Raw genomic sequence first — 27,282 nt, 5'->3', positions numbered from 1 at the left:
TTGCACCCTGAAAGTTCTTTAAAAGTTTATAAAAATTTGGCATCAGTTGCAGTGTGCAAAAAGGAAAATAAACAATCAGGAAACAGCTACCACTGGATATTTTCAGTGCACATTCTAAGCCCAGAAAACAAAAGAACGATTTCTCTTGCGCTGCAGCTTGTCACCTTCCCAGTACAGACTTGTAGATTTACACAGGAGGCGAGACAATCCCAACCCAATCTTCAAACATCTCAATCATTCAGTCTTTTTCCTTGACCCAACTTATCACTTATCCTCACAGATTACAGCAGTTTCACCAGGATGCTCTGTCTTCAATTTTTTCCGAGATGGCCCTCCCGGGAGCAGGGCTGTGCAGTGCTCCAAGGACCGGGCAATTTCATCAATTGTCCATTTGTCTTCGTGCAGGGCGTGCTCCTCCAGCGTGAACGGCCCCTGCTTGGTGCGGGTCAGCTCCTGCACTGTGGCACAGGTAGAGAGCTCTGCAGCAAAGGAGGAAAGAGGCATTGGACAAAGTACATGGAAAAACTTCACATTCCACTTCCAGCTCACTTAAAATGTATTTTTATATGTAGCCTTCTACATGATTCTGCTTTGTTTGACAAGGAAGGTCATGAAGATTTATCACTTGTTTGTATCTTCTTAAATTTGACCCCAGGAAGTCTTTTGATTTCAATAGCTGTCCAGTGCAGTAAAGAGTTCAGAATCTGACAGAAAGCTGTCATGAATTTTCCCAGATTTAGATCAGAATGAAAAGTGAGGAAATAATGTCCTAAGATTTAAGCAGAACACTCTGCATTCTCAAGTGACCATGAACTATTTTTCCACACATTTTGAGGCCTTAGCACTTCTTGACTTCAAGAGGAATTTTTAACATTTTTATCCTGTGCTGCCTATCAGGATAATAGAAACTAAGATAAGGAAAAATAAAAAATACATACAAATGCTCTCCTATGTTAAATAAATACCAGCAGGACATAATTACGTATCAAGAAGCTACAAAACATAACAGCAACTAGAGCTGATTTGTTAGCACACAGGTACACTAAAATATTCTCTCCCACCCTTTCTGATGCAGGAAGATTTCATTTTCAATTTTTGAAAATAAGCCAGCCATGGACAGACTTTATCTTGGTTTGTCATTAAAGGGCTAAACGTAAGGCAGTATGCTCAGAAGGCAGTAACAGAAACTTCAACTTGCCTAAGCACAAATAACAACATTGAAATTCGTGGGGTTATCCCACATTACTTGCCTTCCTGCAGATGTACCAATAAAAAAAAAAAAGTTTGAAATGGTTTATCTATTCTCCATCATGCAGTTTGATAGATACAGAGCAAAAGACAAATAACCCTGTGGGAAAGCAAAACTATTCACAGTTCAGGCAAAGGAGAAAGAAAACACTAGAAAAATCATCACCAGCGTGGAAGTCTTTCCAGCAGATAGGGTTTATTATGTGCATGGTAATGTTCTGTGCAATCTGTTTTCAAAATGTGATGAATAATGTTTAAAAAGACAGTATCTTTCTTTTCCTCATCCTTAATCTGAATTATCTTTAACACATGAAAGAGGGGGGAAAAAAGTCCCCCCCCTTGCCTTGCATTATCTTGCTCAGTGCTATTGCTTGCTCCATTTTTATCACCTGGCCCCCAAGGTCCTCTGGCAATTATTTAGCCATCATTCCCCCATGCCCCTAAGGAAATTACCTGAGTATATAAAAACAAGTGATAGCACTACAATTCTGCAAAATAACACACAGGTCTAAGTAACTTGAGATATACAGAATGACAAAATTTTTCCATAAACACACACTCATTCCTTAGATTGTCACTGGTTTTTTTTCATGCCTACCTTTGCCAATGTCATTGACCAGGCTCCTGACATAAAAGCCACCACCACATTCAACATCTGGAATGTTAAAAGTGACATGGTAAATTGCCAGTGCCACGTGAAATCTACTTTACATAGAAGCCATGCCCCCACATAAATGTAAAAATGTGCTAAGCAAACAACCCAGTGATAAAATATTTATAGGATGCAACATCAATTATTCATCCTGTAACATATGTGAGGGTGAGACTGCTAAGCTAGATAGGAGGGAAAGCAAATAAAATGGCAACTGTACTAACTCACCAGAATTTAAGTACCTGGTATGGTATCTTAAGAAATGCTTCAGTCCTATTCATTTTAAGTATTTCAGGTTGATTCATACTTCTAATGATGAAAGCAAGTTATTTCAAGTATAGCCTAAACTGACTATCAGTGCTTTTCAAACACTGCAGACAGGCAGCTCCATTAAAATTTTAAAATTCACCTTTAACTTTCCCTGTTCTCTCAGCCCTTCCCTTCCCCCTCTGCCAGTGATCAGCTGCTTGTCACCCAACTATAATGTAAGGGCTGAAGTCACACAGCACTGAGTTCTGTCACTCATACCTGTTCACCATAAAACATCTGGTCTGTCACAGGACTGGGGATCAACTGGGCAGACAGATCAATACAAGGCATCATCTCAACCTTACAGTAGCATTAAACATTTACAACAATCTGGTTTATTTATTAATATGCCTCTTAATGCACTACCCAAGTTTCTTGGCAGTAGGAAGGAAGACAGAAGGAAGGATAAGATCCTGCCACCTCAACAAGAAAGGGGTCTGACAGTAACTGGATCTTGTCCTGGAAGAGATGCCAGCAGGTCTGGCATCTGTGTAAAAGAATGGCAAAGTGAAGTAAGCAGACCTGAGAGAGGAATGAGCTGGAGGTTGCAAAATCATGGACAGATGTAAATAATCCCCTGACCAGTCTCTCAGAATTTTCCCTCACTGAGAGATCAGATATAATCAGCTTAACTTAAAACCAAAATACGGTGCTTTTAATGCAAAGTGAAAGTCTGTGCACATGGGCTCACACCAAATAAGTAGCTGAGCGAAATGAAACCCCCTTCACTCTCTTAGTCCCATTCTGAGTGTAAATAAACATTAACAAGCTGGGAGCATCACTCTGTGTAATAATCTTTGACCTTTACCCAGCGTGAACAGTGGTGGCTGGAACTGCTGGAGAGAAAGGCTGTACACTCTTACTGGCCGAGCTGGCTTTGCTTCCACTGCTTCCCCTCTCTTCATCAGAGTTGAAAGCCTTTCTCCACCCTTCTTCAAAGCAGAATAGCTGATAAGACAGAGCATGAAAATGTGTGTCATACGGTTGTAATACAGCAGGCTTCCCATTCTCCAGATCCTGGTAATATTGTACTAGAGTAGCACACCATTTTACTCCTATCCAAGTACTCACAAAAACCACAAAAACACAGCAAATTCTGCTGAAATCTCTTGGACGCAGAATCATCCATTTACCAGTAGTTATATAAAGCAGAAAACAAGAGATGGTCCTGTATTCCTCTCTTGCTGTACAGATTTAAAAGCATTGCATCACTCACTTTGCAGTTTATGAAACAAAAGGGTTTCTAGAAGGGTTACAACACTTGCAGCTGCCTCTAACATCCTGTGTCTCAGAAATCTGCAGGGCATCCTCTATTTCAGTGTTATGTTGAGCTGAGCACTGGGAGCCACTCAGACAACCCCTGTAATTCTACATTGCACCTTTCTTTGTCTCACACCAGGGTCTTTCCTGAACAGCAGCTGCCAAGTTCAAGGATGTTTAGGGAACCACTACAGAAGCAAAGAAACTGATTTCACTGATTACATGGAACTTTATTCAAAGCTCCAACTTTGGTCATGACAGAAAGATGACCATAGAAAAATCAAAAAAATCTTGCTCACAATAATAGAGTGCAAGTGGAAACAGGTCACATGAAGCAGAACACGTGGGGCATTACTGACCTTACAGGGCTCACACTGGAACCACAGTAAGTGACACATGGCAAATGCAAAGGAAAGCAGGTTAGCTCAAATCACCATAAAAGCCATCTGTCACAAGCTAAGTCATGCACGCTGCCAGCTACTATGGCTCACCTGACCATAAGAAATTTGCTAAGCTACAGAAGCTCAGTCACTAATCACTCATTCATACTCTAAGTTTTCAGAAAACTAATTCAAAGTCATTTAAGGCACTTCCACAGAGATGTCAGTAAGATTGGAAGACAGGATAGAAGACAAGCCCTGCAAAGCTGTTTAAGACTTTTGCTACTTTACATTTACCCAAAACACCCACAGACTCCAGATTACCATTTGTGCTGATCTTCAAACAGGCATAACCTGCAAATGTTGCAAATGTTAAACTCCTGACTGCCTGGCCTCTATCCTCTTATCAAAATGTGTCTTAATACTTCTGAGAGAATTGACTTCTGTTGGCAAGCCCTGACAGCTGAACACGACTGTCCCGAGTGTCTGAATATCATGGAACTTACAGTGGAGGAACTTGCATGATGTCCCCTGTGAACTTCAGCAGCACATTTTCAAGATCTTCTTTTGTTACCTGGTCTGTGGAAAGAAAACAGTCAGTATGTTAGTATTGATTATTCCCATGGCACTAATGGCATCAATCACATTCTGCAAACAGATACAAGTTAGAGTTCCCTCTCTTCTGAATTTAGATGGGGTGAAAAACACCAAAGAAAAGAGATAAAAACAGATTGTAGGCAGGAATGTGAATTATCACAAAAGGAGCAGAACAAGCTGTCCAAGGTGATCAGGACAATCTGGATACTTTCAGAAGGGCAGAAATCCTCCCAAGCGTTTTCTTTTGCAACTTCCCCCTCTTGAGGCTGCAAATTCGTCTTTCTTGGAAGCTATATAAAAACTACAACATTTGGAATATTCTTATTTTTTTAACAAGCACCAAAAAGAATAAAATGCTCATCTAACCCTGGAAACTTCTCTCTAAGAGAGCCTAACTGCAGAGAACAATATAGCAGATTATTAGAGAACAAAACCACTGGTGCAGAAAAAGACTGTATCTTAAGCAACTAACCTGCAAATGTACTCTGGGGTAAAGTTATATATTAAGTAAGGCAATTTTATTAACAAAATTCTGTGAAAAAAGACAGCTGGTTTAGGCAATGTACTTTCTTTTAAGAGTACACATACACACCTGTCCCACTTTTATTGGAAGGCTATAACCTAAGTAGCTGATTGCACTGGTCCTCTGAAGCTCTACTCAACAGAAGTAACATTCATCCCTAATTTGTTTAGAGAGTGCAAACATAAGATCTGTAATCACAATGCAACTTCAGTGCATTTCTACTGTCTAGGGTTTGACTAGCCCTGTTTCTCGTAAGTTACATTTAATCAGTGTCATCCTTGCTAAATCAACAGCATTCTGGAACATAAACCAACCCAATTTACTGAGCCTTCGCTGTAGTTTGAAACAGACCTTTACTTGCAAACTTTAAAAACCAGATGTACTTCATGCTGTAAGTAAAAAAGACAAGATTTCTTTTCACAGCAGCTCTGGGAGATGGTCCTGATGTTCCTCACTTCTGCAAAGCACAAGTTGCAACCTCGAGCAGATGCTGTCCCTAGGCCCAAGCAGCTGTCTCAAGATGTGTTATTAACAGCAAGGTTGCAAAGCACAAGGCACAAAACTCAGTCAAAGATGCTGAGAGAGACCAATTTACATCAGAATATGGGCTAGTAACAACAGAATCAATTGTACAGTAAGTCTGAATCTTCTGAAGAGTTTCTTACACAATTATTTCAATCTTGTTTCTATTTAGCAACATATCACAACAAAACTACATGGTAGATAGTCAGCATGACCCAGCTCCATGACAGTGATCCTGTCAGCCTTCCTGTGAACCCCAGGTTGCTTCAGGCTAGAATTCAGTATTTAAGACCCAAGCACAAGTGCCCCTTGGAGTTCTCCTTCTAATCTTCACCCCATGAACTACATTTGTGGCCAGGGCCTTGAATGAGACACCTGAGTTCAGTTTTGTGTCTGATCCCATATTCCCCTGACTGAGAGGTTACATGTGGCCTCTGAGGAAGTCACTCATGATATAGGCAACTTCTGTCTCAGGAGAAAAAAAAAAAATCCTCATGTGAAAAATGATGCATTAAGCCATTACCAAACAAGACTTGTGTGGTGTGTTATCAAAGTAAATATTTACAGATGAGTTTGCTAAGATCTAGTGTGCTTCTGAACACTGGTGACTATTGACTGATTTTCCTGCCACAAAGGAAGGAAAATAAAGTTACCCAACCAAAAGGTGCCAACTGTGTCACAACCTCAAAAAGCCTCCACTGAAGGGTGATTCTGCCCTGTGCTTGTTAACAAACTACTCCAAAAGAGAACACAAGAATTATCCATGACAGAGTAACAGAAGTTCAGCAGATGACCTCAATTCGGTCTGGCCCAGCACAAATTATTTGAAAACAGACAAAGAGAATCCTGAAAGGACTACACTTTCCAAATTATTCAGATAGCTCTATTAAACATATATTACAGCATAATCATCAGAGACCTGAGAAAAGCCTCATTAATTTTGTTCTCCATGTCTGGATATAGCCTGTAGGCAGCTGGAAGGAAGTGGGTTTCAGAATGTACATTCCTGTGCACAGTTACAAATACTAAAAAAGGGCTACTAACATTAATGTGCTCAAAAAAGCATCAGAGGAATACTAAATGCTACTTGCTTCCAAAGTCAGCATCTGACAGCTTGGCAGCAGGATGAAACCATAACCTAATTTCACGTGGAAATGCAAACTCATTGTCTGATAAGAAACCAAAAGCTATGAGAAGTTCAGAAGGGGTTAAAAGCAAGGAGCTCTCCTCAGTACATCCTGTCATTGTGACTAACAGTTTGCTTCCTAAGCTGCTGTCTAGGGACACTTTGAGGACTGTAATGTAACACTTTCTTAGAGTCAATATAGCTGGCAACTTTCTGCAGGCACTTTCCTCTTATGTTCCAATGAAGTCACTCAAGAACAGTTTTATACATCTTGCAAACTGGTTTAGTGCCTTTCTCTGCACTAAGGCCCAGTCCTGGATGATGTTGGCACTGCAAGATTCACAATCCCTTGCAGATGCTCTGCTTCTCCAAGGATCCTTGTAAGTGTCAAAAGAAAAATGAAGTTCAGCTCAAATATCCGGTTTGCCTTTTCTTGGAGTACCTATTACGGTTAGAAATTAGGGATGGTGGGCCAAAGAGTAACCTGCAGAAAATCAAGTTACTTTGGAGAAGACACTTGAAAAGATGAGAAATACAAAACATGTAGGTGCCATGGAGAACAAAAAAAGGGAGTATTCACATCCTTTTCTTTCTGAGGAAATCACATCTGACTGATTTGCACCAACATGGAAAAGCAACTGAGACCACTGCCACGGGCATTTATTTCAGCCGTCACTTCTGGCAAAAGAGAACTGCAGTGCACCCAAAACTGCACTGCCCCAGCAATGCCAATGCTGCTCTCCATGAGACCACATGATGAACTGGATCATGCAACTATCTCAGTTTAAAATGACAAGCAACTCAAAAAAAGGGGGTATTTTTAAGCAAAATCAGTTCCCCAAGCACACAGTCTAACAGAAAGGTAAAACACCATAACAGAGGAGGTGCTGCCGAGGTGGGAACTACTGTAACAAGAGCTGCCAGGGAGAGATATACACACAAAAACAACACTCTAAATGCTGTCTGCAGTAAACAATACAAAATTAAAAAAGAAAAACTAGCACTTCAAAAAACAGATTTTGGGTTTTTTTTTTAATTAACTGACCATGGAAATTGCATCTCTTTGAAATGGCATTTCACATCTTACATGTGAGCAAGTATCTCTGAATACTTCTTAGTGCAGCATAACCACAAAATTCTACTTCGAGAGGGACAGATAAATACTAAGAAAGTGAATCATCACTTCATTTAACCATCATGAAGTATTAGCAACTCTAACACCATGTTGGATGCTCAGTCCTCCAGAAGCTTAGAGACTTAGAGACTCAGTCCTCCAGAAGCATAAATGATCCAACACCTCTGAGTAACACTGCCTAGTAAATAATACTATTTAGAATGTGGACAAGAAACTCATGCTTGCCTGCCTCGTGAGAAAAGGAAAACTGCAAAAGAAAGGAGATTGGGAGTGAGAGGTGAAATCCAGGCTTTTTCATCATGCTATTAAAAAAAGATTATTTACTTCATGTACTTATTACCAGGTACCACAGAGAATGTAAGACCTGTAAAGTTGCTAAGCAACTGGTTACCTATTATTTTTAAAATTTTCTCCCCAAGGTTGTGAAAGAACTAATAACAAATACATTTATTGTATCCCTGCTTAGTTCTACATTGTTTCCAAGATGCCCAGCAAAGCCATAGTCAGCCTGAGTTCTGAAGCTTTAAACCCTTGCACTGTGCTCTGTCAGTCAGAAAACTTCATTTATTAAAGATGCAAGCAAGACCAAGATTTGGAAGACAACCGTATGCAGAATGTAGTTTATGCCATCCCCATTAAATGTTAAGCAGTCCATAGGTAAAGTGGTGTCCTAGAGGGAAGATCCAAGTACTTTATTCCTTCACTGGCCTTAAAGGCCTTTACTAAGAGAGGACTCCTGGGACTATACTCTGAGAGAGGAAAATGTTACTGGACACAGCATGTCATTTGTCAGCCTGTCAAAGATTTAAAATGACACAGTCCTGCCCAATTCTATTTCCTCCCTCCTAATCTAATGCCTGGTTTGTTTTTTTCCAGCAGAAATGAACTATGCCCAGCTTGTGTTGGACATAATTGCATGAAGCTGGTTTGAATTATATGAGCGCTGAAGTTGGAGATGAAATAATCTTAGTTTAATTTCACATTTAAACTTCATTCAGAGTCCCAAACATCTCTTCCGCTTTCCTGTGACAGAGACCACTTATGCCTTCAAATTGCATCAAGCATATGGATACATTTATGCTTACCATAAGGTTTTTCTTCAGTTACTTTTCCTGTAGCATCTAATGTATCAGTAGCCTTGCCCAGCATTCCAATGGCAGTGTATTTCTGGGAATAGGAAAGATTATTAATAAGTCAGGTCTTCGAGGTTGTTTCTTTTGTTTTTTTTTGGTTTTTGTGTTTTTTTTTTTTTTTTTTACTTTTTTTTCTTATTTTTAAAAAATAAAGACTGCAACTACCAATTACTTTAAATCAGAACAGGAAGAATACTGCCTAAGTAGTCAATCCAGAAATCCTGTATTACGTGTGCCTGTGATTTCACTGTTAGAAACCCAAGGAAGAAGCAACATGGAATCTAATTTTTACTATAAGTACATCAATACCATAAAGAAAATAATAGGGTAGTAACATCAAAGTCTCTGTGGGGTGCCATATGTCACAGCTGAAGCAAGGCACACAGAGGAGTACCTTTCACTGACAATTTTTCTATTGCTTTGCACATTAAAAAAAAAAAGACACAAAGACCTTCACTTGTGAAAGCAAAACACCCACTGCCAAGACAAAGCATTACAACGGCTCTGCCATGAAATGCAGGGATATGCAATATCCTAAAGCTGCAGTTTTGAACTCCTGGAATCTGGCAAGGACCTTGTGACCAGCACAAGGAGTTAAAGGTCATTGAGTAACATCTCTGCTCATGAAGGGTTCTCTGAGTATTTGTTTCAGGGTTTTTAAGGGTCCTTCTCTAAAAAAATTTTCAGTGTTCTTACGTGTTTGTGGTTTGCAAGAAGAAATCAACCTGACCCTAGGACAGTAGTTCTTGGCCTTATTGCATTTCACCTGATGCCCTCCTTTTCCACTTTCACCCCAAGAACTGCCATTCTCTGGGCATACAGCTGAACTTGCTGACAGAGGCTTCCCTTGAACCAGCTGCTCCATGACTTGTCACAAGGCTGTCAACACACCAAGCACACTGTGTAACACGAGTCTGAGTCGAGTTTAAGGACACCATCAGGTATTACATCAAGGGCTTGACATACTGCCTATCCCATTCCATTTCCCTCAGCTTCCCTATGGTAAATCCAGAGGCCTTCAAACAAAGTCTTGGAGAGAAAATTCAAAGTGTTCCACTATTTCCCAGTAAGGTTCCAGTGAACTTACCCCCAGCTGAACTAATACAGATCTGAGGATGTATCTTTTAGAAGCTGGCTGACCAAATCCTACTGGAACACATCCAAACAGGCATAAGCACTAACCTTTTACTCTGAGATGCAATGCATCCTGCTTCGTGTACTTGCAAAGTACAAACAAGCTCAAGTAATAACAGTGTAGGCATATAAATCACACCCACGCCACTGGACTAGTAAGACATGCCTTGATTTTGTTCCATGTGACAACCTGCCACTTCAATGTATTTCTTCAAGCAACTGCCACAAAATGGAAGCAGCAGAAATAGTCAGACAAAAGGCAGCAGAGTGCAGATTTTAATATAAAAATAACTGTATTCTTTGGTTACTTCATGTGCTGGGCTGGGATACAGAGAATTTTCTTCATAGTAGCTGGTATGAGACTATGCTTTGGATTTATGCTGGAAACAGTGTTGATAACACAGATGTTTTCATTACACTTATTAAACTGCCTTTATCACAACCCACGAGTTTTACCCTTCCTCTGATTCTGTCCCCATCCCACTCCAAGGAGTGAGCAAAGAGCTGTGTGGTGCTTTACCTGCCTGCCAGGTTCAACCACACCACCATGTTAGGGCTACTTTTTTCCTAAATATAGCAGATGTATGATAACTCTGCAGAATTAGGTATTTTAAAATAAAATTCTTGATGTTTACACACTTCTGGAATGCATGAAAAAAGAAACAAAAGAAAGAATGGATGAATGCTGCTCCACAACAAATATTTAAATAAACTGTAAGGTATATTATCTTTTACTACTATATTAGCTTTTAGGACCATAAAATTGACTGCTTTCTGAGACATTTAATGATCCGGTTCTGAACACTTAATAGCATAGCCAGAAAGACACTATTCAGCACCTATTCTAGAGGTTAATAAAAACACGTGAGCAGATCATCATTATCCTAAGCACGATGAATGATCTCAGCAGCTCAGTAAAATTCTAAATCTGAAAATTTGAAAACTCACACTCTATCTTCTGATGTTTCCAAATCAAAATACTCATACTACTGCCATTTAAATTACCTCCTTTCCTTCAATTCTGGTTTTGGCTATCTTGCTTTAGGCTATCTGTTACAATTACATGTTATATTTGACCTGCCAGCAACAGAGAGATAATGTCTCATCTTTTTATATGTAAATATAAAGTGCATGAACAATACAATCCAAATCTCAACATTTCTCCTTTAATTTCTGCAAAAAGAGCAAAAGGGTTTGCAGTTTGTAAAAAGAACATCCTTGAATGTTAGTCACAAATCCCCATTCCTTAAAGGAGCCTCTAAAGAGTCACAAAATACTTAAGCCAGCAATGCAATAAGCCACAAAGAAAGCTATAGCTATAACAGGTCAGGAAATTAAGAATTACAGTTGGTTTATGATCAGTCTCTGGAGTGCCCTTGGCTATCTACAATTATATATCATAATTTTTACTTGCCAATGGATAAGGTTTACTTCTTCCCCTTTGGTAGGGTGCAGAACCTGGAGGCTGCAGAAGATATTATGAGAGTCCAGATTTATTTGAGTCAAAATTCAGCACTAAAATTCTTTAGACTCTCACTCACACTGCCCTCAGAAGCACCCAATGGATTCTGAGTCATTTAGTAAGTGTTCAGTGACCTTTTCTCACCTGTGTTGGCAATCATTTATTTCTTCCAGTTTTATAAAATACATCCAGGGGCATTCTCCCTGTATTCACAAATTACAGATCACTGCAGGAACACAGACAGCAACTGCTCACACCACTCTGCCTTCAACCCACTCAACCCGAAACAAAAAAAGCAAGGTAGTAGGTGTTGCAGGCAGTGGCAAAGCCTGACAAGTGCAGACTGTGACAGAAAGCATCCCTATATTGCAGCTCCTCAGAGAACACTCTGCTGGTCAACAGCCCCTGCATCCTTACCCTCTACTCATTTCAAAAGACCAGGACCCAAATCCTGTAAAGATTAAAAGCAGCACCTCAGCTTCCCTATGGGATTGCACAACATGCAAGTGTAGCACATTAAAAGCTGAGATGCAGCGTTCCCAGTCACGACTTGCAAGCGCTGCAGCATCGCGCATTAATTCCAACACAGAACGGTGGGCTGGTCCCAAAGCAGAGCCTCACAACTGTACAGCAGTACCCTGAGGACAAACAGACCTTTCCAAAACTATCCTGCATTAGGGGATGGCTGCATCTCTCAGCCGGTCAGAAAAAAAGGAAAAAAAGAAAACCATTATGGCAAGTGATACAAAAGGCAGAGAAGTGATCAGAAGCCCTTGAGTATAAGCAGCTCCACCACTCACAGCAGTGAGAAGACAGCCTTAAGAAGATACTTTACAGTGACAACCCACTGCACTCCGTCAATGATAATGCACAAACTCTGTCACACAGACTGGGGGATGTGCTGGATGCAACCCCAACAAGACCAGACAGACAGTGAAATGCTTGGGTGGTTGTGCATGTGCACCATACCCATGACCAGAAAGAAACATGCCATAAAAAGCCAGCACTGGATAAAAGATAGGATTACAGGAATCTATAAGAAACGAATTACAAACCTCTAATAAATCTCACGGGTCTTGGAAAAGGAATTTTGTTTTAGTGTCACAACCACAGGGCACAGTCAACATTCTCACAAATAATACACCATATGTTTACCGTAATATTTTTAGTAAGAGAATAGCTATAATTTGGCTTTTTTAATTTCGTACCCAGTTTCAGAGAAGTCCTTAGACTAACACAGAAAGAGAAAGAATATCCATAAAAAGAGAGAGAAAAAAGGTTTATCAGTATACATATTTAACTGGGAAAGGAGGAAGAGGAGGTGAAGGAAGAAGAATCTCCTCCCATTTCAGGGGCTGCACAGCCAGCAGAGCTTTCAGCTGCACAACCCCACCTGGGGGGGCTCTGGGAGGCTGAAGCCTGTGGGCTGACTGCCAGGCATGTCTGCCCCATTTATCAGTGCAAATGCCAGACAGACCATGCAACAGAGCTTCTCAGTTTTAACTGTTGAGACATCAAGGTTTTATTTGGAAAGAAGCCAGAGACTTGGAATCTTAAATTATAACGTGTTTTAAAAGCTTTTTCATACATGGAGAAGCAACACTTTGGAAGAGCTAGACAGAAACACAAGTAATTATGAAACAAGGTCACCAGTAGCTGTCAGGAAGATTTTAAGATGGCTCCCACTACAAGAATTTCCCAGGGAAGCAAGCTCTCTGGAAGAGGCAGTTCATAAGAGTTCATCCAAGGATGACCCATTTTCTAATCACAGCAGCAACTGAACACAGAAGTGTAAAAGGAAAAAAGAAATAAATAAAGGCTACAATCCCCTGTGCAAGAGACTGAAAGCTGGAAAAGAGAAGTCATATCCAATAGAAACAGAAATTCAACTTATGTAAACTGATGTCTGTGTGTGGCTAACAAGTTTGAACAAAAACAAACATGAAACAAGTGCTCTAGAGAAGCTGATGGAAATCAGGGTGAGCACACAGCAGGCAAGCACTGATCAGAATTAGTGCTCCTGTGCCAAAACCATTTGCTTCTGCACTTACAGTTTTGTAGACTTAGGCCACTGAGATAGTGAAGAGGCCTTAAATTCTCAGTTTTGTAATGACATTCAGTTTGTGTTCATTGATTTCTAAAGCACAACCAACCAGTTCTGGATTTAATATTTACAGAAGTTATTTTGCTGTTTGTATAACATTAGCAGCTACCAGTGGTTTCCAGTATGCTAATCATCCACCAAAATGGAGAAGTACATGAGGGTAGACAAATAAGCTGGAAAAAACCCCAAGGGTTGCCATAGTTTCAATTATTTTCCAAAACAAAGCACTGTCACTAAGCAGATTCCAATATATTAAAAGCACAGAGCCCTAATCTCTTAAAAGCAGGTTGCACAGAGGGCAAAATAAAGACTGCAGGATGAGGGAGGAGTTTCATGTTTTACAATAGAGCAAATTCAAAATTATCAAACACCAAACATGACCTTTTGATATACATAAACATTATAACTTCTCTACCATTCTTTTTTTTCTCCTAAAAGAAAAAGCTGACTTTGTGCTAAGCCTGCACTAAATTGCATTTACTGCTAGATGCTGTAATTGTACTGTCACTGCTGAAGAACTATCTGATCTTTACTTTGTGGACTAACAGGATTTTCTGATCTCTTATGTCAGCTTATTTTAAAGACTTCAAACATCATGGGATGACTAGATTTTCCATGTGAATTACTAGAACCACCTATAATAGGGGAACCCATAGAAGATACTTTGCCTATAGCTCAGAGAAGCTTTAGGGTGTTAGCTAAAAACTGTATCAAGTTTAAATTTGGATGTCAGAGGGAGAGCAGGAAAGGGGGCAGGGGGGAGAACAATGCCAACAGTAACAGGAACACTGCATCACCTGAGATAGCACCAGACCACATATCATCTACAAACACAGTACAGGCTCACAACATCCAAGAGGGGAGGCAGGTTAATGTGCAAAAGTGGCTGTTAGAAACCCACAGTCTTTTTATGCAAACCTTTCTGGCATTTGCTCTCTGTGGAAACCTCCTTCACTCATCAAAATGTCTCAGGTTGGGTCTTAAATGTCATTCTCAGCTTTAATACCTGTTCCATCATTCTGTCCTCTAGTACCCGTATCACAGATAAAACAAAATAAAGAAAGATGACCTCCAAATTCTATCTGGGAAACAGAGTTTTAAGGAAATACATAATTCGCTACCAGAAATAGAAGACAGCCCTTCCAGAAGGGTAAGACTTTATAGATACATACAAAATCACAGATAAAATTGAATACATTAAAGCCTTTAGCTGAATTCAAAAGCATTGCTAAGGCCAAGATGCAGCAAATTCTAAAAGGCAGTGCTAAGAGCATCTCCAAACTACTAGAAATGAACACCAGGGAAAACAGTGTAGAATGGCTAATCTTAATTGGTTACCATCCTTTTTATTTTCTGTTACTTTCAGGAAGAATGAGGAAAAAGCCTTGCCATGTGCAGTCTTGCTTTTATTAATGAATCCAAGCAAAAACTGCACATGTAGCACAGCCATATGCACAATTATAGAAAGGTCAAGAGGGAAGAAAGTGCTGCTGACCTCGTGAATGGAAGAACAGAAAAATCACACCAGAATGTACTCTTAAAATATTCGGCATTTGGGGAGGAAAAAGCAGCACAATAGGTGCAGTCTCTTCAAGATTTTCAACAGTTTAAAAAAGAGTGTGAATATTAATAGAGCATGAAGCTGAGCTATTAATAGATTAGGCCTCTGGGGTGAGCATAAAAGAGACTTGAGCAATACACAGCATGTTAAACCAGCTTACTAATAGTATCACTGCAGTACAGGATGTATCTATGCTATTCAACAGCTTCTTCTTCTTCTACAACTTTGGCTCAGGGATATTGGGCAAGGCAGAAAAGACAAGATATTAAAATCAGCCTCTTCTCCTATGATTTGTTACCAAAAAAATATATCATATGTCTTGCAGTAACAGGTAATTAAAGATGTTGACAGCGTGTAAGGCCATTACATCCCTCTAACATTTTAGCCTTTCCCAGTTCTTGCATCCCCCACTGTGCAGGCTTAACATTCTCTCAGTGCAACTTGTTTTGTACAGACACTACTTCAAGTTTTGCTAACACCTTCTACACATTCTCAAAACACATCAAAACCAACTTTATTCATGCTTTTCCCAGGCTTCCTTTTATGTAAGCATTTTCCTTGTGACAAAATAAGGGAGACAACCATACTTTCACAAACTGACACTGACCTCCAGTTAATTTATTGAGGCATTTGGAGAACAAGAAATTCATTGTCAATAAGGTAAAATAACACAGGACAGAAACCAGTGCCAAGTTTGCATACACAACGACAGGTCTCTGAACCAATCTCCTCTGCTCTAGAGACCTCCTGGAGTTACAGTACAAAGTTCTGGTTCTGCAAAAACCTTCTCAGGTGACAGCAGTGGTTAAAAAAACCCCACCAAACTACTACAGCAATTCCTAGATGTAGCTGTTACAGGCTACAGACAATAAGTAGGACAAGTTTTATTAATAGACATCTTTGCACTATGTTGTGCAAACATATGAGGAAGTATTCCTTGAATGTTTGCACAGTAACATAACAAATACCACAGAACAGAAATGTCAAGACTTCTCTGTCCTATACCTATATTTCAGTCATGTAATATACTTCCTCAAAACGGTAACTAAATGGGTGAAATTCAGCAGCCAGTACGTGCCAGGGAGAATTCACCTAGCCAGTCTACAAGGGCTGAAGAAACACATCCATCTGCCCATGGGTTAACACCTCTCATAAAAGAGTCACTCCATCTCCAATTTGCCAGTCCTTTTCCTCATGGAAAATCCGTAAAACATCTTTCAAAATAAGCCTGGGAACCAAAATTCATAACTCCACTGGATTCAAGAAAGCCTAAGGACTCAATAGAGATATTAGATTTCTGGCACAGTATGATTGCTACCTCACACTAACCCCTCCACGTGCCACAACGTATCATCTACCAGGCTTTCTCCTTCCCCTAGGAGATAACCTTATCATCTCCTTCTTCCCTCTTCTGCCTCCCTTGTAAGGAAACAATAATTTCTTTGGGCTTGAACAGAGGCAAAGGAGTGACATTTCGTGCAGCTACAATCCATTTTCTTAAATGGGTAGGACACATACTGAGCTGTTTTTGTTACCTCTCCCATCTCACTACAAAAAGAAATTCTGTCATACCCTTGGTTATCCTGGACAGGATACCATGAACAAAGAGGTGTGAGAAGGTAAACCTGTGGCATAAACCACAGAGTGAAAAATGAGAAGGTGCTGCAGGTGAAAAATTTCCAAGGGAAAAGGCTAAAAAGCAAACAAACCATTTTTACTTGGATTCCTCCAAGACAAATACAGTTGGATATGCTAATACTGCAATTTGAAAGCAAAAGCAGATGAACACAAGCAAGATGGGACCTGAAGAATCATCAAGCAAGCATTAACAGTCCTCCTTGTCTTGTGCTTGGGAGCTTGGCTGATCCATTGGGAACAAATCCTTGCTGCCCCATTCAGGAGATAAAACTATTTTCTTACTGTATTTTATAAAGCAGGCATTAAAGTGTAGCCTTATCTTTGTGGAGCAGTCTTGGAGTGTTACCTATACAACTGCTTGCCCACACAAAATTGTTCCTATACCACACTCACAAGCATTACCTACTTTTTATTTCAGAAATGGTCTAAAAGATATCTATATTCCACTAAGCTCTAAACAAATCTGAAATATGCTTATTTTAAAAATCCACGGCTTCTGTTTTAGATCTGAGAGAGGGCTTGCATATCCAAACACCTAGGTTTCCGTACCATAGCAATTAGTCTAACAAAATTAGTCTAACACTAACCAAAAATCCTGCCCTTCCAAGACAATGTTAAAAATATCAGAATCTGGAAAAGAAAACAGAACACATCCCTATGCACTGTATGAATAAGTGGATTTGGTTTCACCAACTCCAAAAGAAAGCACAATGAAGCAAAGAGCTCAGCTGGTGATACCCTAGAGAAATTTTTAAGACTAAAAGTAAGAGCACACACCACCAAGAGGATCCTTCAAAAGGAGAGTCAACTCAATTTCCTTGCACTTGCAACTCAAAAATGAACTGGAGCACAAACACTGAAATACACTGAAAAGAAAAAACAACAAACCAGCACAATGAGGCTATTTAAAAAGAAAATTAGAATTTCCAAAGAAATAGCACTTACACCATCATGGTGTGCATGTCAATGTGCAAACACACAAATGCTGGCAGAAGAATAGGGGTCTCAGAGATGCCGAGTTCTTATAAGCCTCCTGAAAACAGACAGATAGAGGAAATAAATCTATTGCAGCTTCCACTAAGAGGGTCCAGAGGGAGCCCCACTGAATTACTGGATACCAAAAAGTCCACATGGGGCTTTGGTGTCTAACGATCTGTAAACAAACAAAGTCACAAGTAAAGGCTTCATTAGTTTTGCTCCTTATAGAACCCCTGCATGTGCTTTCTAATGCGTTATTAATTCATTGAACTCACTGCCAAAGGATGGAAGCCAAGGACTTAATTAAGAAAAAAAATGAATTCATGGAGAAAGCTTTATGTTTGAGAATTTAAGGAATACAAGTAAAAGCATAATTTTTAGGACAGGAAGATAATCACAGGAGTTAAAGAAATAACCTTGTTTATGGACACTTTGTTCTGCAAGATCTGATGCCACCCCTCCAAAGAAACAATTTTGCAATATACAAACTCTAATTTCAGAGTCACACTGCAAAAAGTAAGTTACATGTCTCAGAAGTTCTGCTAGGTGATTTGAACCAATTCCTGTCCAGACGAGCCCTCTCTCACACAAGCATGACTGGCAAGATTTAAACCTTACCACTGACCTAGCACTCATTTTCTATCCAGGATTCGTAAGAATACAAATTTTAACTATCACATGAAATAAAAGTTGTCACATTTCAGGTCACCAATGTATCTTCATTCTGCCCATAATCTCTTCTTCCCCTTCTAGGCTTTGTGAACACTTGGAGTTTGGATTTTACTCTACTCATAGGTTTGGGGTTTTTTTGGATAGCTTCATTCTGGAGAAGCCAAAACTTTTGAGATTAAATTTTCTATTTTAACCTGTCATTGCCCAAGCTTGTGCCACCAGTGTAAAGTACTCAGGTAATTTCCTTCACTCTGAGCACTTGGGGATGCATTTTGTCTGTGGACCATGACAAGAAGTCACATCCTCAGATAAAACCAATACACCCCAAGCTTTCCATTGATGGAGAGGCAGTGATTCAAAGACAGTTTGATGGATGGCCAGCTTCTGGCTTCATTCACACTAGTATGACTAAAATTCTCTTAGGCTGAACCCAGGTGCTATCTTACTGAAAAATAAGTAAATTAAGCACAGAACTAAAATCTGAACACTTCAATTCTCTATAAAGACTGTATGTGTTGGGAGACATCCCCTCCCAATGGAAAGTATTAGATCAATGAAGAATTTCATTGCTTAGTGCTCTTCTTTTCTTTTCCCTGACTAGCACATGATCATTTCCCTCATTCCTTCTATGTAACAGGACATTCTCATAGATGAGAGGTTTTAAACGAGACTACCACTTTGGAAATTGTGCTACCATTTTCTAGCCCTTTTTGCCCCCCAAAAAACACACTTCTACATTGTGTTTGAGACAGGCAAGTCATACATAAGACTGAGTTGTTCACAAATAATTTACCATAATATTGGTCCACCCCATCATGTTAATTTTACTGATGAAGCAGAAAGTATTTTCTCATTCTACTCTCTTTCCTTTGCCAATATGGTAAAAAACCAAAAATCTTTAAAAATACTGAAGTGCAAGAAGTCCAAACAAGACCAAGTGCAAGTCCCAAGAACAAAAAGAAAAAGTGATTCTCCTATGGAACATTTATTAAATGCTCAGTACCTAAATTTCAGATCCAAGAGCATTCAGCTTCTCCCTCTCAATCAAAATATTTGAAACAAAGTAAGGCAACCAAACAAGATCTAAGCCAGATTGTACATATTTTTATTTCTGGATAAATATTAAAAATTCAATGAGAAATCTGGAACACTAAGCAGGTATTGCCCTTGGCTGCACGTTTCTGTTTGTCTTAATTCCTAAGGAGGTCAAACAAATGAAGAACTCAGTTTACACGTCAAGAGTAACACTCCTTGCAGAATGTGTGCGAGTTGCACACCAAGTGATAATGCTCAGAGCTGCCACACAGAGTCAGGAAAGTTTCACACAATGTTTGGGAAAAAGTCAGAGACAGTCCAATTCCTGGCAGAGTCACCATATGGAGTTTACTGCAGTACCATACGTTTTGGCCACTCCGCATAGCTCTGCTGCCAGCAATGATAGACTGAACTGTTTCTTTTCAAGACTCATTCCTAGAAGCAAACAGTAAATCCTGGCCAGAGAGGGTCAGACAGCTCCCCTGAATCTTTGTAATAATAAAAGGAACAAAAGAAAAACATCACATTTCAACAAACACTTTAGCATCCAAAATAGTGGGGGAAAAAATTAAGTAAGAGTATAAATTCCAAGCACATGGTGTGGAATGCAAAAAGATGCTCAAACTTATTTAGTCATGAATTTATGTCTTGATACATTATGAGATGCTGCTGTCAGTGTGGTCAAAAAACCCAACAGGCAGACATCTGTGAGAGATCCTTCAACTTCCTCAAGCCTCACTAATTATTGCATGCCTAATTTATTGAAGTACAAATAGGAAATAGGAAGGCAGAGACAGGAAAAGCTCCAAATAAATGGCATGGATGTCAGGTATCTCACACTCTCCTCCACAGGAGGAGAACACAGGAACAGCTGCAGTGGAAGAGCTGCTGATGTCTGTAAAGATGTGTCTTTGCCTCACTGAACCAAGTGCCCACAGCCTACACCCACGTAAGGCCAGGGGAGAGCTGATGGATCTGGCTGGGGCAGCTCAGCAGGCTGCCCCCACTGCACACTCTCCCCTCCCCTGCCCCTCAGGAGCCATCTGGGAACAAGGTGTGACTGGACAACCCTGTTAATGGCTACAGGACCTCGCAGTGAAGTTGTCAAGCAATCTGAGCATACCCTCTCCTGCCAAAAAGGCTGAAGTACTTTATCCATCACAGGTGTTTTCCACTGCGAACACCAGCTTAAGAGGTAATTCCATCACTTTATGTGTTTTTAAATCAACAATTTACACATTTAGCTATGATGATTTAATTTAGCTGAAGTAAATCTATGACTTCTTTTAAGTTCTTTCAAAGGAGATGTCAGGTGGTAGCTGCTTACATCTCCACTGTAAATCCAGCTGCTTACTGCATGTTTCAAAACACAGATGCCTCTGAAATGCACTCATATAAACCAAATGCAAACCCATTACAGCCAGTGCAGAGACTGGCACTGCCTACCATGAGTATTGGATCAGAGTCTACAGCTGTGTCCTTTTATCATGGTTTTCTTTTCTATCTAATTATTTGCCTCTGAGTTCAACTGAAGATTGTCAATCAAATTCTACCTTTAAGCTATCAGTTCAGCAGCTGTAAAAGATCTTAAGTGTTCAGATTAGAAGAGAATGGGAAAAATGCCTTATTGACTTTCCCTGAGTGTAAGATGAAATTTGGAAGGCTTAATTGATTTCTACATCTGTCATTCTTATCTAAACTTCTCATGTAAAAATAATGGCTAAACCCACAGGATCTGACTTGTGAGGAAGGAACCAACACTGGTAGATTACTCTTGGGAGTACTTGCACTTTTTTGTGTATGTAACACCTACAGTCTGGGGGGTGACCAAAGTAAAATTAACACAGTAAAATTAATCAAAACCAGCTATGAACAAAATTTCTATCTGTCAAGGCTCTGGTCTGGATTCTCTCATGCAGCCACGGGGCTTTTGCTACCTCTGGCTTCTCACACCTGTCTATTGCTGTATTTGTAGAGCATCCCTCTACAGCAGCAACAATGCAATCCAAAACACTCTAAATTCCAAAAAGTGCCTCTTAAGGCTTCATGGTATTTAAGAAGACAGAAAAGAAACAAAGACCATCTGTTACTCCAAGCTAAATAACAATTAAGTTGTCTACACTTAAGGAAAATTACCAAAAATTGAACTGTCATTCACAACTACATCCCCAAAATACCACTTTCAGTGCCATCTTCATTAGTTTTTCTTTCTTTTTTTTTTATATACACTAAATAGTATAGAAATCTTCCTGTAAAATTGTAATTTGGTATTTATTAACATTTTGCAGAAAACCAAGACAGTTTTTGTAATAACCATTCTGGACATTAAAGTCTTAGTAGCACATTTCTGACTAACTGCAAAAAGGAGCTGAAGTACACATTTGAACTCAATATGCAGGATGGCTGACATATTTGCATGTTGATTCAGCTCTTCACTGGAAGAAAAAAGAAAACCAGCAAACAAAACCCCCCACTGATACAAGTCATTTAGCATTCCTTACCTTGGAACCTGTCAACATAGTTCCCAGCATTTTTGTTCCTTTTCCAATACCAACCACTGCAAAGACAGAAGAAGAAATGCCACTTCAAAACAGCCCTGCAGTTCCCTTTTTTAACACCATTCAACACTAAATATTATGCTAGTCAGAAACTCAGCCTTTCATGCTCTGTTAGCATATGAAGAGAGTCACCAATTTTGAGAAAACATCTCTGATGTTCAAACAACATGGGACCAGTGAAAGGAAAAAAGTCTAAAGCAAAAGATAAATAACCTTCATCTATTGTTAAAATACTTTAATTCAACTCCTACATTTATTTATCTTTTAATCACCAAAGAAATGGAGAGTGCAATTAACACTGCCTCTGGTTTGATGAAGGCTATGGCTCACCAATAATGAATGAACGCTTCATTGTAAGCTAATAGTTCTTTTAAAGGTTGATAGTGACCAAGAGTAATACAGCCAAGACAGCATAATGAAATTGTTTATCAGGCTTACAGCAAGTAAAATAATCAAAAGGTCCAACTGCCTATTATTGTGCATGTACAGATTACTGTTATTTCAATTCTAACACCAGTATTCTAAAAAACAGCAATCAGTCAGCTTTTCATATAAGAAAGAGACAGAAAAAGAGCTCTGGTTTATATTTTACTTTAAAGCTTTTTACAAGGTGCTCTCCTTTAAAATGCTTTCCTATTGATTTTTTCCACATACAGCAATCTGAAGAAAATTTTAGAAGGAAATCAGTTTTGTGTACAACTCATGGAATATATAATAGCCTATGTACTTTATTTTAATAAAACTAGAGGAGTTAAGGGAAATCAGCTTTATATTAATCAAGAGCCAGGACCAAAACCATCAAACTGAAAATGAACTTAAAAAAAAAAAAAATTTACTTGTGTTCTAATGCTTCTCAATTTTTATGCTCTGAGACTCGTTACATTCCTCCTTGTTCTCCATTACTACTCCTCTTATTCCTGAGGGTTTTTAGTCACTTGTGCCCTTGTGCTTTCATGTACCTTCAGTTCAACCTGTTCCTGTTATTTGCCAGATAGGAAAGAGCTGCAAGAAGGCTGAGAAGAGGAGATAAGTACACAGGTAAGACTTTATAACCAAGCACTTTCCTTGCAACATGATGGCATAACTGACACTTCAACAGCTGAGCTGAAATTTGCTGAAGAGTGTCAAGAGATTCAGTAGAATAATTTTAAAGAGACATTGAATGCTTTTGTGAACAAGATACTAACAATTTTCTCTTAATCATCAGCTTATGGAGAATATGTGTTACTAAACAGTGACATAAACCCTACTTGGCAGACTACATTGAATGTAAAAAGATTAACCTGAATTTTTATTTTTTTATACTTTTTCATGTTTTCTTCTACTGTGGAAGCGTAATTCATTACTGCCATATAAAAATAAGCCAAGTAAAATTCCCATTATGAGCAAGAACCAGCAAACTGGAACCACAGCCCTAGAATAACACCAAAAGAAGATATTCACTAAGACTTGACCTTGCCTCTCACATGTCAAAGATCACTGACCTCTGCCTCCAAGGTCCCTCCTCATCTACATTTGCTGTCAGTAAGAGAAGAAATATAAAATGTATGTTTTCTGATAAAGAGCACTGCTCAGTTATTGGCAGTACACCTGGCACACTAAGCAGGACTCTGTATCAGTCATTTCCCAGGAACACAGTTATAGACATGCAGTGCATAAAATCTGGGAGACAGCAGTATAGATCAAGAAGGGTTTCAGAAAATTTAACACTTCTATCATGCTCCTGTCCATGAGGAAGGAAAGCTTTCTGCTCCACCAGCCCATCCTGAAAAGCAGCACACATACTCTGAATAACTTGTTTCTGTTGTGTCCTTCCCTCTCTCATTACCTCACCTGAACACACAAGAAATCTGGGCAAATTCCCTTTCCCACTCCTCTCCAGTTTTGTCCCTTCCAATCTAGCTACCATTAATTTTTTCCTGTGTGTTTTGTATGGCAGTGGAATCCTATGCCTTTTTTCAATCCATCCACAGCATATTAAGGTGATGTGCTTCTCTAATTATACCACGCACATCGAGCCCAAATACTTTTTGCCATGCCATAGAAGCAGGTTTTGGACACTGCTGGGTATGGGAACAGTTGGAGAAGCAATTAAAAAAGCACGAGTAATTTTGCTTTTCCTATGGATCAATTCTGTTGACTTTGCACAATGAGAAGCAGCATGCTCAAAGGGAACACCTGTGTAAAAGGAAAACGTCTGCTTCAGCAATGCACACTGAATTCTCTTGTGAGTGGCCACAGAGTACAGGAAATTAGAACCAAACCAGGCAGTGCTCCCTTCTAACCCAAGAATGTCACATTTTGCCATGTTCACAAGTGACAATTACCAGCTACAGACCTCTAACAACACTCACAGCAACCAACCTCCCCTTGAAGCTGAATTCTTCCTGAGAGAAGTCATACATCAAATCTCAGTGCATTTACTTTCAGTGTATACTCAAGAGTTGTACCTGTTTATTTTCAACAGCAAAAATGTATTGCTGTTATTTCTCCAAGCCAAGGAGAGCTACAAGGTTATGATTTGAGCAAGCTGTAGCCTGCATGTTACTTATCAATAAAACTGCTGGTGACAAAGTATGATGTGGGAATAACCACACCCACAGCTGAGGTTTTAACACCAGCAATTGACACATACCATTATTTAACAAAATAAAGGAATTCAATAAATGGATTGCTATCAAAATTAAAAGAAAAAGTATCTTTGAAGACTCTTCTTTATGAAGCAAGACAGGACAGGGAGCTCAAACTTTTTCTGTGCTGAGCCTCCAGAAAAGCAGCAGCTGAATTGTTCTTATAAATCTTTCATTTGGCAAGTATTAGAAGCCCTAAAGGCTCCCTCAAAATCCCAGAATAGCATTACTTTGAGACAAAATAATTCAACAAATTATGATGACTATAAATCCCCAGCTTAAGTTAAAAAAACCATCAATTGCTCAGGTACTTTACAATTCATTACACAGGAGTTTGTATTTTCCCACATGTAATAACCCAGAAGTTATTACAGTATTTGGAGGACGGGAGGGAAGGCAGGAAGGGAGAATACAGCCCTCTGTTAAGAACCATGTTACATGCATGTACAAGTATAAGCACAGGAAATTTAAACCCAGACCATTCTTCCACAGTAATCTGTCATTACCCCAAAACCTGCCATGTGTATCCCAAATTGTTCCTCCACCTGACTTCATGCAGGCATGAAAATGTTTCCTAAAATCATATTTTGATGACTATAATTATGTTTTTCATTACCCAGAACTCCTGTGGCTGCACTGTCCAAAGTTCCTCCATGTCCAATTTTCAAAACCTGATTTCTTTTGTTCCCGTTTGTTTGCACACCAGCTTCTGCAAATAGAAATTGAAAGGAAGCATTATAAAATAACCTTAGAACATCAGAAAAATGACCTGCATTTTCAGACTGCTAAAGGAAATAAAAATCAAATATTTAAACTATTAATTAGCAGTGCAGAAATTACTGTAATGCAGTAAAACCATTGATTAATTAAGATTTACTCCCAACCTCAAACAATTTGCAAGGTATTTTCACTCAGATTCTAATGAAGCCTCAAATATAAACAGATTTTTGGAAAGTACTGCTAGCAAACCTGGTCCACCTGTGAAGTTTAATTAACAAAGCATGGAAGAACCAGCAGCAGAGTTCCCAAAACATCTATTATACACAAATTTTATGCTACATAATCTGAGCAATTCTTGATGTATTTACTGCCTTATACTGGGATGTGTTTACTTGCACATTTGCAGCCCTATGGAAACTGCAGCAAACTGAACTTGCTCAGTGCTGCTTTCAAGCTGTCAGTGTCCCAAACCACCAAACCTCCTATGCAGCTGATGACTCCAGGAATTTTGCAGAGTCCAACACTCCTTATTTATTAGTATTAAATATGACAAATGGTCTAAGCTCCCTTATCCATATATCTACTATCTCTCCGTTCAGGGAACCAGATTCTTCCATACAAGAAGTGTGTGCCTACACTACACTCAGTGTGTAGTGAACTACAGTACAGTACAGGGTAAATCAGGCTAAGCACTCACTTGTCTGAAAGTATGTTCTCACTTCTGCAGCAAGTGCCCAAAAGCCCAGACTAGATGATCAAGTCCCCATAACCATTATAAATAGAATCTAGGCCATAGTCACTCGTGCAATGATCTCACTTTTTTTTTCCTTAATATCTGACATACAGACTTCCCTGTACTCAGAAAGAGCAGTTTCTGCAGACTGTGCCCAGGACTTTCAAACTTTTTGAAACACTATGGTTTACACTCCTTTGGTGATATTTTTTTAATGGCAGTAGGCAGCGGGACTGCAGCAGAACATCCTGCCAGTGCTGTGCTGCAGAGATGTGGCTGACACCCATTCTGGCACATGGGCACACTCTGTCCCTGCCCACAGCTCTCCAAGCAGCCTGGGATCCCCTGCATTGTACCCTGCAGGACTGGAGCTTCCTGCTGGGGCAAAGCTCATCCCCATCCAACCTCAGGACTCACATCCTGCTATCCCATGGCGGTAACAGGTGCCTGCCACAAGTACCATGTGGTGAACGCGGTCTCACAGCTCACGGTGCAGCGTGACCAACACTGACTCTGGCTGGGACAGTCTTTCCTTAAAGGCCTCCAAGGACACAACCCCACCACCTCCCTGGGCAGCCCATCCCAATGTCTAATCACCCTTTCTGTGAATAAATTCCTCCTAATGTCCAATCTGAACCTCCCCTGGCGCAGCGAGACAGGACGTACCCAGGAATGGCTCCATTCTCCAAGGTGGGCCATGCCATGACTATAAACTACTACTACCAAAACAAAACAAACAAACCCACAAACAAACAGAAAACTAAACTCCGCTTATCCTTCGGTTTTCTGAGCGCTGAGAAAGAGGGTGCAGTGCTTTGCCGGGGATTGCGGTTCCCGCACCCCAAAGACCGCACACACTTGACCCCATCCCACAGCCGCGCCGGGCAGGGCACGCCTGGCCCGAACTCTCCGGATGTGGCGGCCGGGCCGCCGCCGCTCACCTGCCAGCAGCCTCTCCTTGAGCAGGTTGAGCACGGCGGCCGAGGTGGGTCCCTTGGGCTTGCGGACAGCGAAGAGCCCGCTCAGCGAGAAGAGCTTGTCGGCCGCGCGGCCCAGCGCGGCGCCGCCCGCCTCCCCCGCCATGCTGCCGGCAGCGCGCCCGGCCGGGGCCGCCGGGAACTGCAGCCGCGCGGGCGGGACGCGAGGGAGGAGCCGTGAGGGAGAGCCTTACG

General features: G+C 40.1%; 1 protein-coding gene across 3 annotated transcripts; it reads right to left on the bottom strand.

Annotated features, from left to right (window-relative positions):
- TRUB1 (TruB pseudouridine synthase family member 1) lies at positions 1-27,218 on the bottom strand. Of its 3 annotated transcripts, none has more exons than XM_069020092.1 (8): positions 27,052-27,218; positions 25,274-25,366; positions 21,971-22,026; positions 8,838-8,919; positions 4,356-4,428; positions 3,012-3,157; positions 1,847-1,903; positions 1-479 (listed from the first exon to the last, which is right to left on the bottom strand). In XM_069020092.1, exons 1-8 carry the CDS (start codon positions 27,191-27,193, stop codon positions 265-267), a joined length of 864 nt encoding a protein of 287 aa, XP_068876193.1. In that variant the 5' UTR covers positions 27,194-27,218; the 3' UTR covers positions 1-264. The 3 variants fall into 3 exon arrangements, with proteins under 3 accessions (XP_068876193.1, XP_068876194.1, XP_068876195.1); XM_069020093.1 differs by having other exon boundaries at positions 3,018-3,157; XM_069020094.1 differs by lacking the exons at positions 8,838-8,919; positions 21,971-22,026.
- Positions 27,219-27,282: the final 64 nt, after the last annotated feature.

This window comes from Aphelocoma coerulescens, chromosome 6 (genome assembly GCF_041296385.1).
Source record: "Aphelocoma coerulescens isolate FSJ_1873_10779 chromosome 6, UR_Acoe_1.0, whole genome shotgun sequence".
Taxonomy (NCBI): domain Eukaryota; kingdom Metazoa; phylum Chordata; class Aves; order Passeriformes; family Corvidae; genus Aphelocoma; species Aphelocoma coerulescens.
This window is presented reverse-complemented; position numbering and strand designations above follow the sequence as displayed.